The sequence below is a fragment of the Phodopus roborovskii genome, unplaced genomic scaffold, assembly GCF_943737965.1.
Source record: "Phodopus roborovskii unplaced genomic scaffold, PHOROB, whole genome shotgun sequence".
Lineage (NCBI taxonomy): Eukaryota > Metazoa > Chordata > Mammalia > Rodentia > Cricetidae > Phodopus > Phodopus roborovskii.
The window spans coordinates 1,713,936-1,738,288 of record NW_026126689.1 but is presented as its reverse complement, the minus strand read 5'-3'; the positions used below and the strand labels follow the sequence as shown (position 1 = coordinate 1,738,288).

Genomic DNA, 24,353 nt, shown 5'->3' with positions numbered 1-24,353 from the left:
CCTAGTGTTATGCATACTTAGAGCCACAATATCAGCATCACATTATATATAAAGTGAACCTATGTTACATAAGTATTTGTAACCATTACCTATTTTTAAACACAGTACGGATAATGAGCATCTCAATTTAATACTGACCTTAGAACAGATTATGAAGTTATGTGCTCAGGTTTGGAACTAGTCAAAAACTTTTTACATTATGATCTAGTTAGTTATTGCATTAGTTATTTTTAACAACCATATATAAGTCACAATTTTGTAATCAGGTCTTCTATGCCTCAAATAATTTACAAAAAAAATATTATCAAAAATGAGAGTATGCAAGATGAAGGCCTGTACACTGCCATTGGGAAATCTCTCGTCAGGTTGGGAGGGTCATTAATCGACATATTTGGGCCATGATTGCTCATCATTTTTTCAGGACGACTAAATCTGTGCCTTCCAGCTCACATTTAACCACTGTACACTATCAGGGATTTTGCTGAATGCTTTGTCCGGGTTTGGACTGGGGATAGGTCTGTGGAAGCCTCTCTGTGCTATAGAACAAGGACTGAGCTTTGAAGTTGTTGTAGTCCACTGCAGCCACCTCTGCTCCTGCCATGGCACTGTGCTTTTATCTCTGTCTCCTTTTTCTTCCAGTTATCTGGAACACACAGGCAAGATATGGAAGAAGTGCTTTTGTGTCCCCTATTTTGCAAATTCACTGGTCCTTCCTTTTCAATATTTATGGCTTGGGTCCATGATTCTGCTGTGTTGCCTACCTTTGCTTTTCTTGCAGAAGCTTTGATAAATATTCAAAGAAGCTAAGATTGTGTTTATGAATAATGTCAGTCCTCTGAGATGTATTCTGGATTTAATTGCATCCAAAAAGCTAATGCAGCCACCTCTCTCCTACAACATGCCAACTGTCTAGGGAGGTAGCTTCCTGTCCTCAGTTGTCACTTTTGTTGCTCCCAGGGTTTTTTAAAAACGTGTTCTTGTTATAGCCAACTAAAACAGGAGAGAAGCAGTCTTTCGTTTTGCCATGTAATCATATCCAACATTCCTACATAGTCTTCCTGATCTTCTACCTTAAAAATAGCTGTCATCTCCTTTCCTCGTATGACTTCACACACACATCATTAAGTAGTCAGTATTTGGGAGGAGGGAGTTTATGAGAGAGGGCAGTCAAGATCACGAAGGGGAAACCCACAGCGACAGCTGACCAGAGCTAGTGGGAGCTTACGGACTATGGACTGACAGCTGGCAGGACTGCATGGGACTGACCTAGGCCTTCTGCATCTGGTGACAGTTGTGTGAGCGACTTGGTCTGTTTGTGGATCTCCTGGCAGTGGAACCAGGCTCTATCCTTGGTGTACGAGTTGGGGTTTTTTCAGAGCCATTTCCCTATGGAGGGATGCCTAGCTCGACCTTGAAAAGGGGGGAAGGGCTTCGTCCCGCCTCTACTTGAAGTGCCTGGCTTTGTGGACCCCCATGGGAGGCCTGACCATTTCTGAGGAGTGGGTGGGGAATGGGGTGGGGTAAGGTTGGGGGAGTGGGAGGAGAAACTGGTTGGTGTGTAAAATGAGTAAAGCATCTGTAACTGAAGAAAATCTTTGCCAATAGTTTAGGAATGGCTACAGGCATGCGGCTCTGTCACATTTGTGGCACCCTTTGTATAGACTCAGCCCACTCCCCTGGCTACTGTGAAAACAATCTGTTCTCAATTGAGGTCTGCTTACCCACCTCCTCAGAGATCTTCACAGCTAAGTGAATCTTGCTGTAAATAGAGCCTGAGTTCATTAACAAGCTCCTGCAGCACATCCGAAGATGTCTCTTCTGTTTGCTGTTCCTCAGTGTGCGAACTCTCAATTATCTCCTTCCACGTTCAGTTTCTCTAAAATGTCACACTTGACTCATTTTTCTTCTGACTTGCCTCCATTTGCATACGACACTACTAATGTGCCCAAACCAGGTAATGTTTCCAACACCGAGAAGACTCTTCTAAGTGTATGCTTTAACATTGAGAAACAGTTTGCCTCTATTTAAATGTTGATATACTACTCCCCCATCTGTGTGGTTAGTGTTTTTTGCCAACTTGATGCCATCAAGGTTTGTCTGGAAAGAGGGTGGATTAAATTTAGAAAGTGCCTCCAACATAATGTCATGTAGGTAAGCACGTGGGGCAATTTCCTGGTTAGTAATGGATGAAGGAGAGCCTAGTCCACTGTGGGCATGTGGTCCTGGGCTATGAACAAGCTGAGAGGGAGCCAGGCAGCAGTGTTCCTCAAAGGTTTCTGCTTCAGATGCTGCCTCCAGGTTGATGTCTTAAGTTCCTCCGTGATGACCTTTGACCAGGATGTGTCAGTCAAGTAAACACTGTCCTCCCCAGGTTGCTTTAGGTCAGGGTAACTGTCTCACAGAAGTGGAAACACATTAAGATAAAGTTTCAGCATGTGTGTTGCTACCAGGAATTTTTCCCCTCCTGGTGTTTCTTCGGATTTCTGAGACTCTTTAATTTAAAAATAATAAAAAAAAAATCTCTTATTGTCTGCCTACAAACACTGTATTGCTTTCTGATATATCTCATAACTTTTGCTACTTATAATGGATGATATTTTCCGTGTGTATATTTGAGAAGTTAAAATGCGCTTCTTTGTCCACTGCCCTTGATAACTGATATACTGTGAAGTTAATTTGACTTGTGTCATTCATTTTTTTTCCCCTATTTTTATTTGGATTTCTGCTTTTAATGTTCTTGCTTTTATGCACACAAACACTCACAAACATGTATATAAAATACCAGTCTCTTTCTCTATCTTTTCCCATCCTCCCTTCTCCCCCCACCCCGCATTGCTCTTCCTTACAAACCAAACAAAAAACATAACAAAACAAAAACAAACAAAAATAACAACAGCAACAAAAAATAATCTTACATTGCTGGCCCACTGCTTTTATCTGCCAATATTATCAGGAAATTTTAAGTTCAGTCATCTACCAATGGGGTTTTATTTCAAGAAATGTGTCTGTTTCTATCGTCTAGAGCAAGTAGCCTACTAGAAGCCAGATTGCTAAGTGAGTAACAGGCTTTTCTCGCTCTTTCAGAAAACATACTAACTCTGGGCTGTGCTTGATCTCTGGCATTGGCTCAGGCACCCTGACTATGAAGCACATAGTTAACTCATTCACAAATGTTCTTTGAGGGCTGAGAATTGTTCTACCTTAGTGTGCACCAGCCCCTAACTCAGCAGGCCTCAGCATCAGCCCTACTGAATTCTTTGTATGTTCATTACATTTCTTGTGCATGGAGATGCTTATCTTGTTTTTGATCCTGGCTATGTCTTTCCAATTTTCTTTTTATCTATCTTATCAAAACTATAGTATTTTTAGAGCAAAAAGGATACCTCAAAGCCTGAACTCATAATGCTATCTTGCCTGGAGACTCCTTTTCAATTTATTCTTTCATCTGATACATATTTCTTGGCCAGTTATTAAAGGTTGTTCTAGACTTAATTGGAAAAAAAAATTCACTGTTTTCTCCTAAATTAGAAACTAGATTTATATAGACTCTGGTGATGTCACAGACACCAATGTGAGTGTCCCATATGCTCTGGACTTATTAACCACTGGCAAAGCTTCTTCATGCCCTCGATCTTTCTGTTAGTTCCTGACTCCTCTCCAAGGTACTGGCTTACAAACAGAAAAGCAAGAGTATCCATAGTCACGTGAGTTCAGAAGGTTAACATCATCTGAACTAGTTACTTCACTGTCAACTTGATACAAGTGTGGGTCATCTGGGAAGAGTGTACCTTGACTAAGAAAGTGTCACATTGCCCAGGGGCCAAGTCTGTCTGTCATTTTCTTGATTAATGATTGATATAGGATAGTCCAGTTCTCTGTGGGTGGTGCCCCAGGATACCATTTATTCAGATTACTGATTTTAAACATTTCTCCAGGTTCTCTAGCATAATTAATCATTCAATCCTAATAAAATGAAGGTGTGGATTACAAACTCTGTGTGTTTTTAGTATAAAAATATGTACATACACACATGCACACACAGGGTTGGGGGAGATTGAGACAGAGAGAGAACAGCTGAAAGCTAGAGGGCGGGGCAACACAAAAATAGAGTGTAAGAGACCCAAACGCTTATTGAAGGCACATTGGAAGTTATATAGAAAGCACATGCGTTTGTAATGCACTCCAGCACTGTACCAGTTACTTAGGAGTCAGACAAAAGTTTTTGAAGTCATCTTATATACCAAAACCTCACGACCATTCACCATCAGCCTCTCTGCCTCCTCTCTTTCTTACCTCTCTTTCATTTACTCACTTTCTTTAATCCATCCGTATTCACTGGGATCAGTTCTGGCCTGTTAAGATGCCACAAGAGGATGATGAGGGCACAGGGCAGACACTTCTTCCTTTCTACATGCTGTTTTAGGGACTTTTGTGATCTAAATGGTATCATTCCTAATCTGCGGATCAACAGAGGTTACAAGTTTCACAAGTCAAATAAACAAAGTAATCAACTTCCCCAAATTGCATGCTTGATAGATCAAAGAAAAATGAGAAACTTGATATTGACCTTTCCACCATGTTTTTTGGGAAACCAACTTTTGCTTTCATTGAGTTAATCACCCCATCTCTCTACATTTGCTTTTATAAAAACAAGTTTTACTTTCCTTTGCGTTTCTTGAGATATTTGTGCAGCATTTAAAGTTGACAATAAATTTCTTCTTGTTAAAGTAATGAAATAAATTGGGCTGAGTAGCTGTGTGTTAATTGCCTAGTTACAGAAAAACAATGCAGCAAAAAAAAATGGCTAAATAAAGAAAATTTATTTTGGAGTATTCATTAGCAAGTCACAGGAAAAAGGGCTTTCACTAATCAATGGAACATATTGCTACCTCTAAGTTCTTTGTATTAATTGGTTGTTGATTTCATTGGCAAAATTGTTCTATTGCTTTGGGAAATATATAGACAGAACTTTCATAATGCAATTAGCAATGCATTTTTTTTCAAGGCTTGAAATGCTGCAGCTAATAAGAAAATGTAGCTGGATATATGTCTGTAAATCTAGACTTGGGAAGTAGTCCCAGGGAGGTTGTCCTTTCAAGGTGAATGAGTCCAAGCTACATATTCAGTTTGAAACCACATGGGCTACATAACACCCTTCCTCGAAATCCTCCATTTAAAAAGGAAACAAACCTATCTTCTGATTGAGCACATTGTCATTCTACAATTTTACCTGAGGCTCGTCCACAAACTTATTTTGCAGAATTCTAGATATAGGTAGGTGATCCACGGCCATAAAAATATAACAACTAAACCAGGATTGAGAGTCAGCAAGTAGGTAACACACAAGTTATAAACCCAGAGCAAGCAACCAAGTGGTGATTAGCAGATATCAAAGATATGGTCATATTTGGCTTTGGCAAGTGTTGGAGATGAATACCTGAGGAAGAGGAAGGAATTATGCAGAAAATATTGATGCCAGGAGTGGCCCAATCTTAATGAAGATGCCCACCAATCCTGCAGAGACACCTGAGACACAAGCTTAACAAAGCTTCAGTAAGTCAGAGCAGGTACTAGCCCTTGATGGCCCCAGGAAAAACTGTCACACCATTTGAACATTACAAGGAAAGTACAATAACTTGGGTAACTTTTTTTTTCTTTATGTGCTCTTCAAGGAGTTCCTAAAGAGCGATTACCGCAAAATTCTGTCTTCTGCAGGGTGCCCAGCATCTAAGCAAGTGTGCTCCCCAGGCATAAGGGAGGCCTGGAGGGCTCCTCAGAGCATTCACAGTATGAAACACCATGGGAAGAGAGCATTCTGATACTGCAGTTAAAAAAAATGCCTAGTTAAGTTGAGGGAGGACATGTGGATGTGTGGGCGATACGTTCTGGGTGTGTCTCTTATGCATGGTAACTTGGAAACAAACAGGAGAGAGGAACTTTTGTCCAGTTATCATCCTCAAGGGTATACCATCAATGACCAATGTATTTCCCAGTAACTCCAGTCTCTTAAAGTAACAATCAGAATCACTAGCAGCACAGGATAGTGCATAGACCTCAAACACAAGGCTCTTTGAGAATGTTTAGCATTCCAAGGACAGTTGGGTCAAATCCTCTATGAAGCCAGATTAGTCATCTTCTAATTTCAGATATATGCTTCCTAAAGTTTCCATTATGTTCTCTTTGAATGATTTCTTTTTTAATTTCTGTAATATTTCTACTTGCTTCTTTAATATTTATGTGTTTTCTTTAAAACAGCAGGACTATTCTTGATCATTGATAAGTTTTTATCAGATAATTATTACCATATGTGTTATTTTGAGATCCATTTCTGCATAGTGGTTTTCCTCTACTCTTATTTTCCTGCTACTCCAAAGACTTAGAGAGTTTTTAATTTAGAATGAGCATTATACACGTTATTGTTGTTGGATTTTTTAATTTCCATGGCCTAACTTGGCTTAGAGTTGATTTATGTTTGCGCAAGTAGTTTATTTATGTGTTAAACTGACTTTCAATAACCCCTGTTCAAGTATAATGACTACCCCTTATTCCATCACCATCATTGCCAATTAACTATGCCATCCCTACTTCTAATGGATGGACTTCTTGGGATGGCTACTGCATGACTAGTATCGTTCAATAAGAACTGTCAGTCTGACCTAGTCTCCACCCTGTGCAGCATCTGGGTGTTTATCTTCTAATTCTATGCTCATTTATCTAATCCTATGGAGCCATGGCCTGAAAACATACATTTGATCTGCCATACAGACATCATTAATGCCCACATGGATTTTCAATTGTCATTTTCTACAAAGCTGCTTCCTTTATGGGACTCTGCCCTGCATTTTCAAGCTTCTGCGGTAGCTTCAAACTCTCTGCTGCCTCTGCCCTCTGCCCCAGTGACACCCCTCTACCCACATTGGATCTTTTCATGGCATGACCTGGAAGTGAATCATGCCCAAATGTGGAAACTAGCATAGCTCACCTCACTTACCATCCTCTTATATGGGTCAGATTCCAGTCCTCAAAGTAGTTACTACATATTTGTTAAATTGTCTTAGTTGCTTAGAAAGCTCTTTGACTATTATTTAAAGCAATGTTGTGTGTGTGTGTGTGTGTGTATAAATTAACACTGTTAAAAGCATACTGAACCTCTGTCAATTGTCAGAATAGATTATATTCCCAGTCTTTAAATCCTTTACTTTTAAATGACAAATATATTTTGATATGCTCTGTCTTGGATAGCTTGTTAATTTTTTCATCGATTATTCTTCTTAGTATCTCTAACTACTAAGACATCTGCCATATTTTCTGTCATTTATTTGTGGGCAGGCATAGGTATCTCCAGAATTTGAATCTTAATCTCCATTAAATCTATTTGACTCTAGAATTCTCTTTTCTTGCTATTTGATGATCAAGTATCATATTTTATCACAGACATTTAATTTTGTCTAGTGCCTCAAACAATTTATATAAGTATTTGGTTATCAAATAACATTGGCTTTTATCAAGTAACATTTTACCTTACTAATATAGAATGGCTCATTTCTAACATATTTCATATCTCATTAGTCCAAAACTTTAATACATAATTACAATTTATTTTAAGAAACAGGGCATCTATAGGCTTTGACTCTGAAATTCTTTAAGCAAAACATATTTGAAGGTTGCATGTAACTGAGTTTTGTTTCATTTATAATTTGCTAAACGATGAAACCTCACATGAGGGGAAGGAAAATCATAACCACATATTTTTTCCTTATGGTTTTAACAGAAGGGTTCATGGTAAATTGGTCAACCCTCAGTCAATTAGACTTTGACATGTACTAATAAGATCTAATTGAGGAATTATGAAGACATTTGCTCAGGAGAAAATGAGCACATAATTACACCATAAAGGGGTTATAGAATCAATGTTACCCAGCTGGAAGAATATTAGGTGAAGTCCCAACAGCATCCATAAAGGACACTTCACAATACAGCACTGAAAAGGCCAATTAAGATATGCAGAATATTCCATTTTTAATTGTAAGAGTTCAACTTTAAACTTCCATTTCCCCCCTTTACCTCTGCCCGTTTCAGGTGCTGGGGGATGGTCTCCATCCGACAGTGACCACTATCAGTGGCTTCAGGTTGATTTTGGCAATCGGAAGCAGATCAGTGCCATCGCAACCCAAGGAAGGTATAGCAGTTCCGACTGGGTGACACAGTATCGGATGCTCTACAGTGACACAGGGAGAAACTGGAAACCCTATCATCAAGACGGGAATATCTGGGTGAGTCACTGTCAGAAATACAAAAAGATGCAGAATGGAATGCAAAATGTGGGAAAATGGGGGAGGACTCGCACGGCCTGCTCATAGTTGGAAATATTTATTTGTGAAACTATGGGAAGGATACTAATTGACCAACTAATTAACTAATTTGGCTTTGTTCATTAAGGAATATTTTCTTGGGCTGCAATGCAAACCCAGTGCTTAGATCGGGGGGGGGGGGTTCTTCTATCTTGAAAAAGCATTTAAATTACCTGAAGAACTGTTAATATATAAAGACACCATCCACATCTGGACCAATCAGGATCATGTCCATAGAAAATCCAATTAAAGCATGGTATTTCAAACCATCATTACAGACCTATGTGAACATTTTATTGGTCTATGGTGAAAATATATACAATTTGATCCACATACTCTGAAAATATCTCAGTTGATTATAGAGCTATATTTTCAACCAAATTGTCATTGTATTTGAATAATTACTTGCCACTAAGTTACATGAGTTATTTTATTTTAAAAAAACTTTATTGTTTAAAGTCTACAATAAAAAAAATCAAGTAAAATAATGAGTCTAAAACAGAAGGAAAAGGTAGACAACTGGCTCACAATATTAGCCTGAGAAGTGGATACTTTCAACCTATCAGTGTTCATTTATTGGAAATAGGTATTATATTTGAAAGCCCAAAATGTTCATGTGAGTTTCTAGAGATCATAATTTACTAGATTTGGCAGCCATTTCCACATGAGTAGCCAATGATGGCAACCATAGTGTGAAATAAACACATGATCCCTAGATGATAAAAAAAAAATTTTTCTCCCAAAGGATTGTAGATATAATTCATCTCAGGCCATAGCTATGCATCAATAATACCTATGTATAGAAATACATAACTTGTTGGAAAGGGAAAATATTGCTTTAATGAGAAGGTTTTATTGCATGCTGAAAATAAGCCAAAGCCTCAAGCATAAGTTTTAAAAGGTGATTCTCAACCACCAACTGAAAATAAAAGAAAATATCTGTACTAATCTACTTGCATATGCATTGAAACAATAATAAAAAAGGGCTAGGTTACTGTAGCTATATTAGAGCCTTGATTTACTTTGAAGGTGAATAGCAGTCAAAGTTAGTTACAATATGACTGGATGCAGATATGTTTAAAAGGTAAGATAACTTGGGCTCCTCTTGTGATACATAAAAAATAGGAATGGTTGCTCCAAGGAAAACACTCTGAAAACAGCTCATGTGGAGAAGGTAGACTTGTGTGTTCAAAGAGTTCGTAGCCCTTTCTGATGCTGATAAAGCATGTTCCTCTGTGATCTTCTCCCGTTCCGGTATTAGCTTTATCCCTTCCTTTCATGTTTCTCAATTGATGAGTGATGAGTAATAAGTGATGGTTTCTAGAAGGTTCTGTATGAGCTAATAATGAAACTCCAAAATTACCAAGAAGGTTAAGCCATAATATAAATATTGGGAAATACATTTAACTGCTAGTAAGCATTCCACATAATTAATAATCTATGACAGAAATGTTTGAATTCATGCTAATATCAAGAATAATGACTAATAAAAGTTAATTTGCTTCTAACCATCTTCTCAACTACTTTGCAGCTGTACTTTAAACATTAAGTGATGGAGTCTTAACTCTTACGATATCAACAAATATATCTAGGCTTAAGTTTAGGAGTGATGATAATTAAATGTTAGATTTTTATTGTAATCTTTTTCTGCTTAATATAATGTAAGTTGAACTATAAAGAAAGCTTAGACAAAGTTGACAGGTCTTTTGGCTGACTAATGGTTCCAAGATGAAATATTCAGGTAGTCAGAAGATTTCGAATCAGATAAAGTTCTGAGCTAGCAATTCTTACCCATTCCTATATCTGAGGAGAATGGAAGGCAAGGTAAATTCTGTCTGTTGAATATGAGTTTCAACAAATGTAAGTGGCTTCTTACCTCTGTAATTGTTAAACAAGTGGGTGATACAACTAATACAATATTTTTCAAAGTCCATGTAAATATTTTGAGTGTTCTTACTATCATTGGTAATGTATGCAACAACCCAAAAAGACAGTAGGTGCTGCTAAAAAATGTCATTCCCTAGATGTCATACTGCAAGCATTAAGTCAAATCAATTGGCAGTTACCTGCACGGGCTCCACAAGACAACAGTCCTATCATTTTCCATACTCTGAGCCCATCTGGCTTCAAGAGATAGCCCCATTGTCATAAGAAGGTCCTGGCCACTCTTGGTGGTACATAAAACAACAACAACAGATATGAATGAAAGAGAGATCCCCTGGGAGGGGAGAGGGCGAAAAGGAATAGTGTGAGGATTGAGTGGAGGTAGGAATGGTCACCAAGCAAGGTGTGAAATTGTTTTTATAATGAAAATTAATGGATAGTAACTGTCAACAAATATTTATACAGGAAGCAAAGAATTACGAATCTTTGGCTGAAATTGTTCCCTAAAGACATTCGTAAAAACGTCCTTTCCATATATTTGATATGCAAAAATGTGAGCTGCCTAACCAGCTGAATCTTTCAGTCCTCTCTGGTAATATTCCACACAATAGAATCTTTTGTCTTTACTGACAATGACACTGCCCATTTACAATGTAAATGGCAACATTCAGATAGGTAAAACTTGATTCCCATCATTGAGTACACATAGTTCTAGAACTATTTGCACACCTCTCCAACAGTTTTTTTCAGGGTCTCCCATATATAGAGGAAAAAGAAATATTGTATGTAATTGTTTCTTTGTAGAAGTCCATTAAACATTACATTAAAAAAAAAAAGAATCCACCATTTAAGTTTGCTTTTGAAATTTAATTACTCAGGTTTCAAAGCAGATATTTGAAATAAAGTTAACTAAATATTTATTAATGAGAAATAATTTTATATTATAATTTTATTTAGTTATATATAATTTTTTTACTTTTTAAAATATGCGTCCCAAATTTACCTGTATAATGTTGACACAGTAGCCTATCTCTGTGGGAATTCTTTACTTAAACACAAGAAAATGAGTATATAATACTTTTTAAAACTTGAACCTTTGTCACTTTTTTTACATAATGTTAGGCAAAAAGAGCCACCTGTACTCACAAAGTTTCATTGTTTCAACCAAATTTGAAGCATTCCAAACATCTAAAAGGCAGACAGATATCGGCAGGGAAAATTTTGCTTCTTGTGATGTCAAATCAATAACTGCATTCCGTAATCAATACTAGCACTTAGATAATGAAAATTTCTGAACTAGTTTTTTTTTTCTTTTCTTCATGACAACTCTGGCTAGTCTGGAACTCACTCTGTAGATCAGGCTGACCTCAAACTCACAGAGATCCACCTACCTCTGGCTCTCAAGTACTGGGGTTAAAGGTGTGTGCCACCCTGGCCCAACTCCATCCTCCTTTCTTCAGCGAGAAGGGTCACATATTGGTTAATAAGAGAAAATTGAGCAGTGGTGTCAGAGATCTCAATGGAGTATCTTGGCATGTTTATTTGTTTTATACTCCCGAAAGTGTCAATGCTCCTCTGGGGCTGAAATTCCTAATCTGAAAATCAGAGGAACAACCAGGATGTTAAGTTGCAATTATATAAGCAAGCAAACTTGCCAAGATATAATGTTTTAGAAACACAAGTATTACCTAGCCTAGAAGCAATTTACACATCACCATCTGCAGTGGTGAGCACCTCTATCACCTCTGTTCTTTGCACATTCAATTTACCTCTGTTTACTCTCATGCATGACTTAAAATACCCAACAACTTTGTCAATAAGGGAAGCATGACTTCACACTGGGGGTAGAACATAAGCGAATCTCTGACATGCTTTTCAAATGAACACAGGGAAGAGAGTGTCTCGATACATCAGTGCCTGGCACACTGCAGGCCTGGCCAGGGACTCAGGACTGTGAGGCCCAGCTCTGAGCCAAAAGCCAGTGTAGTGCTTGAAACAGATTATTTGTTACCGTAATGATGGCCTTGTGTGCAATGAGCCATGTAAGGGGACAGCGTTTAAAAATGAGTGGGTGATTCTGTGCTATCTTTTCAACCGTTTGTCATAGTGGTTGCACTAATTTTCCAAATCATTTAAAAATCTGTTCTTATTAGGAATGCAGGGCACGGATGCCGCTGCTTCCCACCGCAATAGTGTGTTCAGAATACTCTTCCTGCATCAGACACTAAGGAAGAAAGCCCTGCCTCAGGCCTGCCCATGTATTCCCATCAGATAATGCCATCAGCTGCACTGTTTTTTTATTGTTTGTTTGTTTGTTTTTGTTTTTTTGCCAATGCAGGTTCCTTCACGGCTATCTAACATTACTCTTCTTGGTGTTGCCACAACCAGGTGTTTGGGAGGGAGAGGGGGCGTTGGGGGGAGGCCCAAGCGGGCATTCTTGAGAGAATTGTATCAGTTATGGAGCAATAAAGCACATAATAACTATCTCATTAAATATTTTCCTAACTGATCTTTGACACAAGTAAGTAAAAATCTTTAGTACTTATATAGGATGAAATGAACTCCAAGATTAATCCAAAACAAGCTCCTTGGTTCTGTGAAATAGATTTTTCTATTTACAACTCTTTTCGACTGGCTGGTATTTTTTTTTTTAAGTTCCACGAATCTTAATGAGCCTATTGGGTATTCAAATCCTTTGATGCACGCTGTTAATGCCTCTGTAGTGGGTTTGGTCACTCTTTTTTTTTTTTTTAATTATTATATTTGTATTGTGAGCATCTCATAGTAAGGTGTTAAGGTTATTTCTTATGTCAATCTGAAATCATCCAATAGCTCTTCTTCATAGCACTAGGACCTAATTTTTCTTCAGCGATTTGGGATATAGAAATGTCACTGTGAATTTGAATATGTTTTGGCATACATTGTTCAGCAAGAAAATGCAACATAATTGTGAACTGTTTTTCACTGACAGTCAAATAAATAGTTTATTATTTTTTATAGACCAGTTAGATTTTCATCTTAAGGAAATAGGATATATGGAATTATCATAATTTTTAAAGTGCATTCGGCTTGAGCTAGCTCAGCAGATAAAAGTGTATCCTGCTCTTCAGAGGACCTGTTTCAGGGAGCTCACACGAACTCTAGGGGGTTCTGATGCCTCTGACTTCTATGTGTGTGCACAATTCTCCCTGACACACATCACATACACACCACTACAAGTAATACAAGTTTCATATGTTACATGATTCTTACCAGGAATATGGATATTCTTAAACATGTAATTTCATATTGGAATTGCACAATAAGGATTCAATTTTTTTCTTGTCCTTAGATTTTAAGATTGGATTTGGGGTTTAATAAATATAAATGTTTATAACATGATGAAGATATTTATCTACAAAGATTTCTAATACAATGATAGTTTCTTCACTTGAGACACAAGTGTACATTCAGCTTGAGTGACAGCTTTTGTACAAGTTAGAGGAATACTATAGTAGTGTCCCTAAATGAGACATCTTAGAACATAGTAAAAATCTCAGCCAGAAGGCTCACAAGAAGGCCAGGGGCTCTGCTTAGATCACCCTGGCTCTCCAGGTAATTTCAATCATATGGGTCCATAAATTTACAATTTTGTAGATTCTCCTGTCTCTGAATAAATTTCCTTACCTGTAAAATGAGACTAACCATAGTATATATCCTGTTTACCTTGGTAGCATTTACCTTAATGAAGGCTATGCATATTGGATTAACTTTCTATATAAAGACTTTAGAACAATATGACACATACTAGATACCTAATTATTAATGAATTTTATAATTTGAAGTATTCAAATGTATTGACCTAGTCTATGACCTTAGATCTGGGATTGAAAGTTGAAAATAAACCGTTGACTTTTATGACTTTAGAACTGGTATTGAAAGTTGAAAATAAACTATTTGGCATTATAATGGCATTTTTCTATGTACTTGTTTGCATGTGTATTACTTTGGAGCTATGTTTTTCAGAGTGATGTGAAAAATAACTCAAAATGAAGTTGCAAGAAGTTTAATATGCCACTCAAACTGTAGTCCTATAAATTACTACCCTGTGTCCTACATATTGTCATATAAAACATGTTTAGATAGCTAGAGAGCTTATTTAGTTCCTGAGTGTTTTCTTTGTTTATTTGTTTGTTTGTTTTTTTTTTAATGAGACTTTGTGGCTTTGGAGGCTGTCCTGGAACTAGCTCTGTAGACCAGGCTGGTCTCGAACCCACAGAGCTCCACCTGCCTCTGCCTCCCTAGTGCTGGGACTAAAGGCTTGTGCCATGACTGCCTGGCAAGTTCACAGTTCTTAACTCTAAAATTCCAAGAAGGAGATTAGTCATTTTAGTCCATAGAATCCATTCATGTCTTTTGGGACTAATTGAAAAGTACAGGGTTAAAAAGAATTCAAGCCAGGTTTATAAGTGAAATATTGAGTGAGAATAATAGATGAGAGACAGAGAGTGAGAGAAAGAGAGAGAGAGAGAGAAAGAGAGAGAGAGAGAGAGAGAGAGAGAGAGAGAGAGAGAGAGAGAGAGGGAGGGAGGGAGGGAAAGAGAGAGGGAGGAAGAGAGAGAACATAAGGTTATCCACAGACTAGGGAGATTCTATTGGTGTCTGTTCTTCATTTTTGAGACAGGGTCTTTTTATGTAGCTCAGGCTGAGCCTCAAGTTTGCCATGCTCCCAAGTGCTGGTGTTTCAAATGTGGGGGAGATGGATTTCCTATTTTATTTTCTATTTATTTATTTATCAGTTAAGAATAACATATATATGTTCATATATGAGGAAAGTAAAGAGAGTAAGAGTTTGTGGGCTGGAGAAAAAGAAGAGAAAAAGAAAATGGGAACAAATGTATCTTGTTAGCTCAGGAGCAGAAAGGCAGAGAGGGGGACATATGAATGTCTGCTGTTCAAGTGTGGCCAAGGCACTAGCCGAACCCAACACCTGTGTCAGTTAGAAGTGCAAAGTCTCAGAGAGCCACAGGAGACAGCTAAATTATCCCATTTAGCAGGCAACACATACGGCTTGAAGGCACTGTACATTGTTTTCACCATTTCAGATGCTCCTATGAGGAAAAAAAAAGACTTAGAATCAGTCCCCAAGTCTCTAAACCAGCAGGTAGAATTAGGACTAAAATTCACTGTGCAACATACAAACCTATTTATCTTACAAAAAGAATGAGCATTGATTAGCACATAGGCTCTTGCCGAGTAGTAGCACTTTTATAAAGAGCTGAAGATAAACAAAATAAACACAATTACCATCTTCTAGGGGTGAAAATTAGTGGGAATTCTGTGCAAAAGCTGTACAAATACAGCTTTGATGATTTCCTAATGGATACTGGCTCCTTGAGAGCTGCTGAGGGTTAAGGGACTGGGGAGGTCTGCAGAGGTGCTAAACATTGTTCCCTAAACAGAAGGAAAAGAAAAAGAAAAAGAAAGGAAGGAAGGAAGGAAGCAAGGAAGGAAGGATTAAAGAATTGTCCTGCAGAAGACAGGAGGAGATGGGAGGCTTCACAAGCCTTGAATCCTCTATTGAATTGGGTACCATGGGGCTGGGGTTTTATAAACAGCCACATCCTTCCCACATTCTTACAACAAAATAAATCCTTCACTGCTGAATGAAATCTGTACTCAGACCGTTTCAAGCAATAACAGTTGAAGTTACATAAAGATCTAACTTTGAAAGAACTTCGGTGGGCGGGTTCACATTCTTCTAGGGCATGTGTTTCCACCCCTAGACCACTGATCACACAGGATTCACTGACTAGCACACGGCAGCTGTTTCAGGCCTTACCGCTCACTTGATGTTTCTCTTCGGCAAAGTGAGACAAGACGGAAAGGTCATGATGTCACTCACATCTGACCCTCTAATCCCAGCACGCTGACCCTGTTTGTCATATGGTACCGAGTGCCCATTTTAGCTCTGCAAGAAGTCCCATTAACTGTAAATATCCACTTGCTAACTGTGACTAAATGGGAACTGTATTGAAAGCACCCACAGTGTGTATAAGACATAGACTGCAGGATCTGGGGCTGCCCCAGAGACATTCAGACCGTGCGTGTGCACTCAATCACGCTGACCAACTCTAGGGGTCTTAGTTGACTTAGCTCAAAAGTTATCTAATATTGCCTGAATGAGGGGGAAAAAAAGTGAGGACACCATGCTCGTAGTTATAGTGGAGGAGAAGGTTTATGGTAGATATGAGGAACAGCTTAGGCAAAGGCATCTGGAAAAGTCCAGAGTGAATATGGCCTGCAGACTGAACCAGGCCATGTGACGAGAGAGGAGAGGAAAGAAGGGACAGCCAGAAGCCAAGAGGTGAGGAGAGTGGGAACCAAGAGTGGCAGCCAACAGGAAAAGAGACTGTTGTAGTCAAATGGCTGGGTTGTACAGGGAACAGAGGAGCTGGGGGGAATGGAACGCCTAGCCCACAGAGTTTAAGGTCTGTGTGTATGTGAGGGGTACGACAGGCAGGAATATCCTCTAAGAGTAGACTGGCTGTCATTGTCTGCTTTGATATGTTAGTAGGCACCTGGGCTGCTGCCCTAACACTACTTACCTGCAGAGTGATTTTAATAATTAATTCGTCGAAAATAAGTTGAGAAGTAATGCTGCGTAAATATAGTTCCTTCTCATCCTCTTACTAATTATTTGCAAGTTTGCTGCTGCTGCTGCTGCTATTGATTGCAACTTGAAAGAGATAAAAGAACAACAAGACAGTGAGAGATGGGCTTCTCCCTGAAAATAATAAGTCCAAGTTGAGGGGCCATAAAAATCATGACATTAATTTTAAACAAATCCCAGGCCATAATGCACAGCTTACCGGTTGCTTGTGTTCTGGCCACTATGGAGGTACCTAGTCTCTGCATTTAACTCATGGACATAACTTTGCCTAATAATTAATTTTGTCCATTCTGACTTTGAAAAGGAATTAATAGGATGTTGAAAGATGTTGGCAAATGCATTTGGATTGCTGGAGTTAAACCAGCTTAATTATAGGCTGTAGTGACATGATCATTGGGGCCAAAAAAAAAAAAAAAAAAAAAAAAGGCTAGTTGATGGGTTGTCTGAATGGCTCATTCCGCTACCGTAATGAGATTTTTAGTTGCCCAGAGCACAGCAACACAGATACCGTGTTTTCCAACTGACAGAATATTTAAGATAAATACCTGCACTGATCTTATGAACTTCACTGACATATTTCAATGAGCCTGCCAGGGGGCTATTGCAATTCTCCCTTAAGTGGTTTATAATTGCATTAGTATTCAGCTTCAGTGACATCAGTGAAAACTTAACCCTATGATTTAGCAAAGCGGGACCAAAAACAACACCTGCGCCAATTAACAAATAATAATAACAGCCAAGGGACCTTTACTGGGGATTTAAATGCCCCTTGTACTTACTATATCTCATTTAATCTTCAAAACAAGGAGCATATGCTGATTTCATTTGTCATTCAGCCCTACCATAGGGCTGCAGACATAGAGGATTAGAGGTGGGTGCTTTCCCAGGAGGTCAGGGTGGATTCACAACACAACTGGGTGATGTCCGCAGAAACATCAGCAAAGTCTGTTGTAGAGATCATAGAATAGGGTGTGTATATATCAAGGAAGATTGTCCTAAATAGGGACCGAAACACAATGGGGCTGAGATTATTTTTATTATTTTTTTCTTATTTTTTTTCTTATTTTACATATCGATCCCAGTTCCCTCTCCCTCCCACCCTCCCATGCTCTCCCCTCCCTGCCTCTTCAGCGAGGGTGAGGCCATCCAGGAGGGATCACCAAAATCACTTAAGTCATTTGGGGTGGGGTTTAGGCCCTCCCTCCTGTCTCTAGGCTAAGGGAGTATCCCTCCATGGGGAATGTGCTCCCAGAAGTCCTTTCATGAACCAAGGCTACATACTGGTTCATAGACTGCCCAGGCCCTCTAAGACGCACTTTCAAGGGGTCTGAGCCAGTCCTATGTTGGTTTCTCAGCCAGCAGTCTAGAGTCCATGAGCTCCCCCTTGTTCAGGTCAGCAGTCTCTTGGGTTTCTCCAGCCTGGTCTTGACCCCTTTGCTCATCACTTCTCCTTCTCTGCAACTGGATTCCAGGTGTTCGACTTGGTGCTTAACTGTGGGTGTCTGCTTCTGCTTCCATAAGCTACTGGATGAAGGCTTTAGGATGGTATATAAGGTAGTTATCAATCTCATTATCAGGGAAGGACATTTAAGGTAGCCTCTCCACTATTGCTCAGATCAGTCTTGTAGGTCTCTGGACATTTCCCTAGTGCCAGTTTTCTCTTCAAACCTATAATGGCTCCTCTATTATGTTATCTCTTTTCTTGTTCTCCTCCATTCCTCCCCAGACTCAATCTTCCTGGTCCCTCCTGTTCTCCTCTCCCCTCCTCTTCTCCCCTTCTCTTTCTCCTAACTCCTTCTCCACTCACTGGCTCCCCCAATATGCTCAGGAGATCTTGTCCATTTCCCCTTCTGTGGGGGTTCTTGTATATCTCTATTAGGGTTCTCCTTGTAGCCTAGCTTCTCTGGTGTGTGAATTGTAGGCTGGTTATCCTATGCTCCATGTCTAAAATCCATATATGAGTGAGTACATACCATGTTCATCTTTTTTGACTGGGTACCTCACTCAGGATGGTTTCTTCTAGTTCCATCCATTTGTCTGCAAATTTCAAGATTCCATCACTTTTTTTTCCTATTGTGGTTTAATTAGGATCAGAAGAAACAAATAGACTGAATAGATGTTTATTCAGGGAGAAATAACTTACAACATAGACAGATGAACACCAGCAGGTTCCTGGTCCCAAGAATGCCTCTGGATGCTCTCCTGTCCCCGTGCTGCAAGCAAGAGATCACTTCCAATGATGCCCCTCCTCAGACCTAGTTACCCCAAGTAACTTTGGCCCCTGTCCCCACCCACAATGGGCATGGTCAATGCCACAGGTGCATACAAAGTGAATATCACACTATATTTTCCGCTGAGTAGTACTCTATCGTATAAATGTCCCACATTTTCTTTATCCATTCTTCAGTTTTGGGGCATCTAGGTTGTTTCCAGTTTGTAGCTATTAAACCAGGCTCCTTAACTCACCAGTCAGCATCCTCATTCCTGCAGTCCTTGTCATCTGTTCTTCTCAGTCCAGCAAGCACAAATTATTTCACAAGTTTTACCTTTACTCTGGGAACAAGAGCAAAGCCTAAGATTTCATTTGTTTGTTTTGTTGCTGTAGCTACTTGTATTCAGCTTTCCGAAACTGTATCTCATTCTAGAGTCCATTCTGAGTTTGGATTTATAACCCTTCTAACTCCACTGTCAGAGCTTGGAGCTACAGTTTAAGAGTGAAGTAAACCAGGCCTGGTAGCACACTCCCTTAATCCCAGCAGTCAAGAGGCAGAGGCCACAGGCCTCTGTGAGTTCCAGTTCAACCTAATCTATATTGTAAACTCCAGCACAGCCCTCACCATAGGACTCTGACCCAAAAACGAACAAACCACAAAGAATTGTCAAGGAAAAGTAGTAGAATTCTGTTTTAATTACACTTGTTTCCATTAGCTGTGCACAAATGTACATTTTTTTGCATATTTCTAGGATAATGCTCTGTTTTGGTATATAATACATGACCAACATATCTGTTCCATTTTAAGTACAATAGACCACACATATAAGATGAGGGCATGTTTAGAAAAGATGGAGTAGAAGTTAAATAGAGTTGAATTATCACAATGGAGCTGACCAAATCTATTTTTCCGGTCTGAGTAAAGCTACCAGACATAAGACTGTGGTATGCAATACACATCCCCATGTTCCTCTTCTTAACCCAAACCTCACAACATTTAATTAAGTGTCCACGTCTTAGTGGCTCATAGTGTTTCTTAGTCTTCATTTGACATTCTTTTGATAAAGACTGTCGTTGTCATTGCTTAGCACTTGGGCATGGTCCCACCTCAGTACAGCTTTATATTTCTAATTATATGTTCAAAGAACCTTATATATGCAACAGAATGCTGAGTTTGTCATTCTGGGATATATGAGAGGTGACAGAATTCAACCCACACACACGTAGTTGTTAAAAAAAATCACTGCAAAGCTGTGTCAGTAAAACTGTGGGCTGCTGAGAGTATAGCATGTTGTTAGAACTAAGACAAAAAAAACAAAAACAAAAACAAAACAAAACAAACAAACAAAAAACAAACAAAAAAAAAAAAAAAAAAAAAAAAAAAAAAACGATGGGACGATGGGCTGGAGAGACAGTTCAGTGGTTAAGAGCACTGGTTATTCTTCAGAGGTCCTGAGTTCACTTCTTAGCAGCCACGTGGTCACAACCATCCATAATGTGATATGGTGCCCTCTGCTGGCCTACAGACAAACATGCAGGCAGGACAGTGTATACATAATAAATAAATAAATAAATAAATAAATAAATATTTCTTAGAAAAGAAAGACAAAAGCAAGCAAACAACCTCCCCAAAACAAAACCCCAAAAGCAAATAAAAGGGTGTGGGGGCTTATGCCTTATAACCCCCACAGTTGGAAGCCTGAAACTGGAGGGTTATGTGAACTCAAGGCTACAGAGACTCTTCCAAAATTCAAAAAACAAAACAAGAAAAAGCTACAAATAGTCAAAATAAATGGAACTTACTTTAAAAATTAAAGGTAACCCCTTCCAAGTAGAGTTTACAGCAACCCACATTAGGTCAGAAAATACTCAGAGTCAAACCATGAAAGATTTATTTCTGGCCACTCATATATAACTCTGTATTCAGCTTAGTGATAACATGTCAAAGAAGCATTTCAGAAATATTCTTCCATTGGCTAAAGATACGTTATAAAGAAAATAAAACATACCTATCTTATGTAAAATATTTGCTTTAGAAAACATCCAAAATGCAAATTTCATCCAGCATGTTACTCTACACAGTGCACAATTTGACAGGATCCTCTTTAAGTGCTTATTTTATATTAATTTATATTAAGAAGTCAATTCTCAAGAGCACTTATTCTAAACATTTACAGATATGCCTATGAGCAAAGAATTTTCCCAAAGCCTTTTGCACTGAAATCTGATATTTGATCATCAAATCCATCTGGATTATACTAGTGCCTGTTAAATATGGCAGGTTCCCTTAGTGAGACCTTGCAGTTTCCTTGGGAAAAGTTAAGAGATATATTCCTTCTAGTTCAAATATGAAAACTGGATTGCCTCGAGCAGAGTCATTGTTCATCTTATGCAGTTAGCAAGCAGGATTATTCATTCTGTGCACAGTGCTTGTCCTGTTTGTATGTTCTTCAGCTTTGCTACAGTATACAAATTGGAAAATAGAGTTGTATATGATAGCCTAGAGCAACAGAAGGAGACGGTGAATTTATCATAAGGTTATTCAGGCTGTTTACATTCAGCCTGGCACAAGCAAGTGCCTGATATCAGAATAAAAAAAAATGTATATATAAAAGAAATTCCCTGCCCCTTTGCAAAGATTTTGTGCTGGTGATGTATGTGGCCATAAACAATGGGTTTTTGGCATGTCTTATTTTAAAAGGTCAGAGTATAATTAAATATCTAAAATATGACAGCTTTATTCTTGGAATGCTTATAGGAAATTTGACTTTATATTAACTTAAAATAAGCAGTAAGGTCAGGGGTGTTTATTTTAAAGTTTAAAATCCAAAGACTGACAAAACTATTACTCACTCAGAAATATCTTATTTTCAGGAGTCTAAAAATCAACAGTAAAACACAACACACATGCTTCTCTATAAACATATATAGTCAACTTTGTAGTTACTATTAATCTCCCCACAGCCACATATGAAATAGACCATATTTCATGGAACAAACTCTATTCCTCAATTTATTAGGTTTATGTGATTAGATGTCTTGGCGTTTTGCTTTTTTTTTTTTTTTTTTTTGTTAAATTTTCAGGTTACGAAAACATTTTATTATGGCATTTTCATGTATATGTGTCATTATGCGTTATTCTAATTTGTCCTCTTTCCCAACTTCCGTCCCTTGCCTCCCCTGGCTTGGCTCTGGCTTGGCTGTTCCCTTCCTCTGCCCAAGATAGTCTTATTTCTGCTTTCACATCACATCTATTACATAACGTCTCCCAACCCATCCTTCCTTAAACTCTGTCCTTCCTCTCATAAACCCGTGTTTAGTTTTTTGTTGGCTTGTTTGGTTTGTTTTTTTGAGGCAGGGTTTCTCTGTGGCTTTGGAGCCTGTCTTGGAACTCGCTCTTGTAGACTAGGCTGGTCTCGAACTCACAGAGATCCGCCTGCCTCTGCCTCCTAAGTGCTGGGATTAAGGCATGTGCCACCATTATTGCCCAGCTCCCCTTTTCTAGTTTTTGAACTTATATGCATATATACGTAAGACACACATACACACTTGTGTATATACATCTTTGAATATATATTAAATATGTTTATGTACATGATACATCTATAAAAAGCACACGTGAATATATAACCGTTAGCCCTGCTCATGTGACCATGGGTGGCCGTCTGGGATTAGACACTCCGTGTGGGAGCTCATCCTTGGAGGACACTAATCAACCTCTCTCAATAGATATTGCACGCCTCTAGTTCCTCATCTAGGGTTTTCTCCTGACCACAGTGACATGCCAACTGGTACTGTAATTATGCTGAGTCATTTTTTCCCTGTCATATCAAGGGGACAATATCTAGAAACAGATCACGAGCCTCTGGGTTACACAAGCTTTCTGTTCCATAGCTCAAGATTTACCATATTTATATTATAAATATACATTTGGGGCTAGGAACCCCACAATCACTTATCCTCTGGATTTTGTAGATCTCTTTAAAGTCCCCATCTCTGAACAAAAGCTTTTTAATATCATGTATTCCCATATGCAGAGTCTTGGGATAATTTCCATACTGCTGGAGTCCTTTCCAGAAAATTCTTGTCTATGCTTAAACCTTGGAGTGTTTGTCAGTTTTCCTCAGACAAATCCAAGAGTTCTAGTGTTACATTGGGGTCTTTGATCAACTTAGAGTAGATGTTAGCTAAAATAAAATACCTTTTCTGGTTAAAAAAAAAAAAAATCTTATTCACTGGGTACTTATCTGGCAAATACTTTGTGTCAAGGACTTTGGCATCTTTCTAAAAAGTGAGAAGGTAGGGTTTGTGCTTGTTTAGCACTTCCTACAGTCTTTTCTTTCTCAATGATGTAACTGTTAACAAGTCATCACAGTATTTGATTGTGTGTGAGTCCTCCAAAGCATGTACTTGGTCTTATTAAGCGCTGGCTCTCATCACCAAGGACAGGGCCCTGCATTTCCTGACATTAGTACCTACATAATTACATACTTTTTGTGCTTGTTTTATGACATGTCCAGTTGAGTGTTTAGCAATAAATGAATTTTAATACGCCTCTTCCTTTCAAGTGGATCAAGAACGCATACATGTAAGTCTATGTGGGAATAGGGAGGGAAGAAAAGTCAGGGAAAAGAACTCGGGGCCGAGGCAGCCAAATCACACAACAGAACAAAATCGGAGAATCAGAATAAAAAAATAACGGGTTCACTAGTGTTTCTTAAATAATTCTTGCTGTTTTCCTGTGAGTTTGAAATTATTTCAAATGGTATAATAAACACATTTGAAAATCCCTTAAAGCCTATCATTATAACTTACTGTTATTGTTTTTTTTAGACAAGTTATTTTTTCTACCCAAGTTCTTTATAAGAGAACACAAATAAACATATTAATCTTAACCCAATCGTTGAAATCTATATTAGCATTTTAATTTGGATCTGTCCCATTACCTAGCAGATAGGTGTTGTCCTAAGGAAATTAAAGATCTGATATGATAAGATAGAGGGAAAATAAATCAATTACAGGAACATGACTGAGAGCAAGTGTGAGTACCCATGAGCAATGAGAAGTCATCCAAGGATTGTGGGCTAAAATGGCAGCAAAGAGGTGATATAATCACACACACACACACACACTCACACACTCATACACACTCACACACACACACATTCACACACACTCAAACACACACTCACACACTCACACAAACACACACCTACCTCTGCTAACAACCCGTATGTGTAGATATACACTGCTC

General features: G+C 38.5%; 1 protein-coding gene across 1 annotated transcript in view; it reads left to right on the top strand.

Annotated features, from left to right (window-relative positions):
• Cntnap2 (contactin associated protein 2) overlaps window positions 1–24,353 on the top strand; it is a 1,802,334-nt gene that overhangs the window by 545,275 nt on the left and 1,232,706 nt on the right. Inside the window, 1 exon segment of the mRNA XM_051174658.1 lies at window positions 8,080–8,273. Within this exon segment, the coding sequence (XP_051030615.1) occupies window positions 8,080–8,273 (194 nt within the window).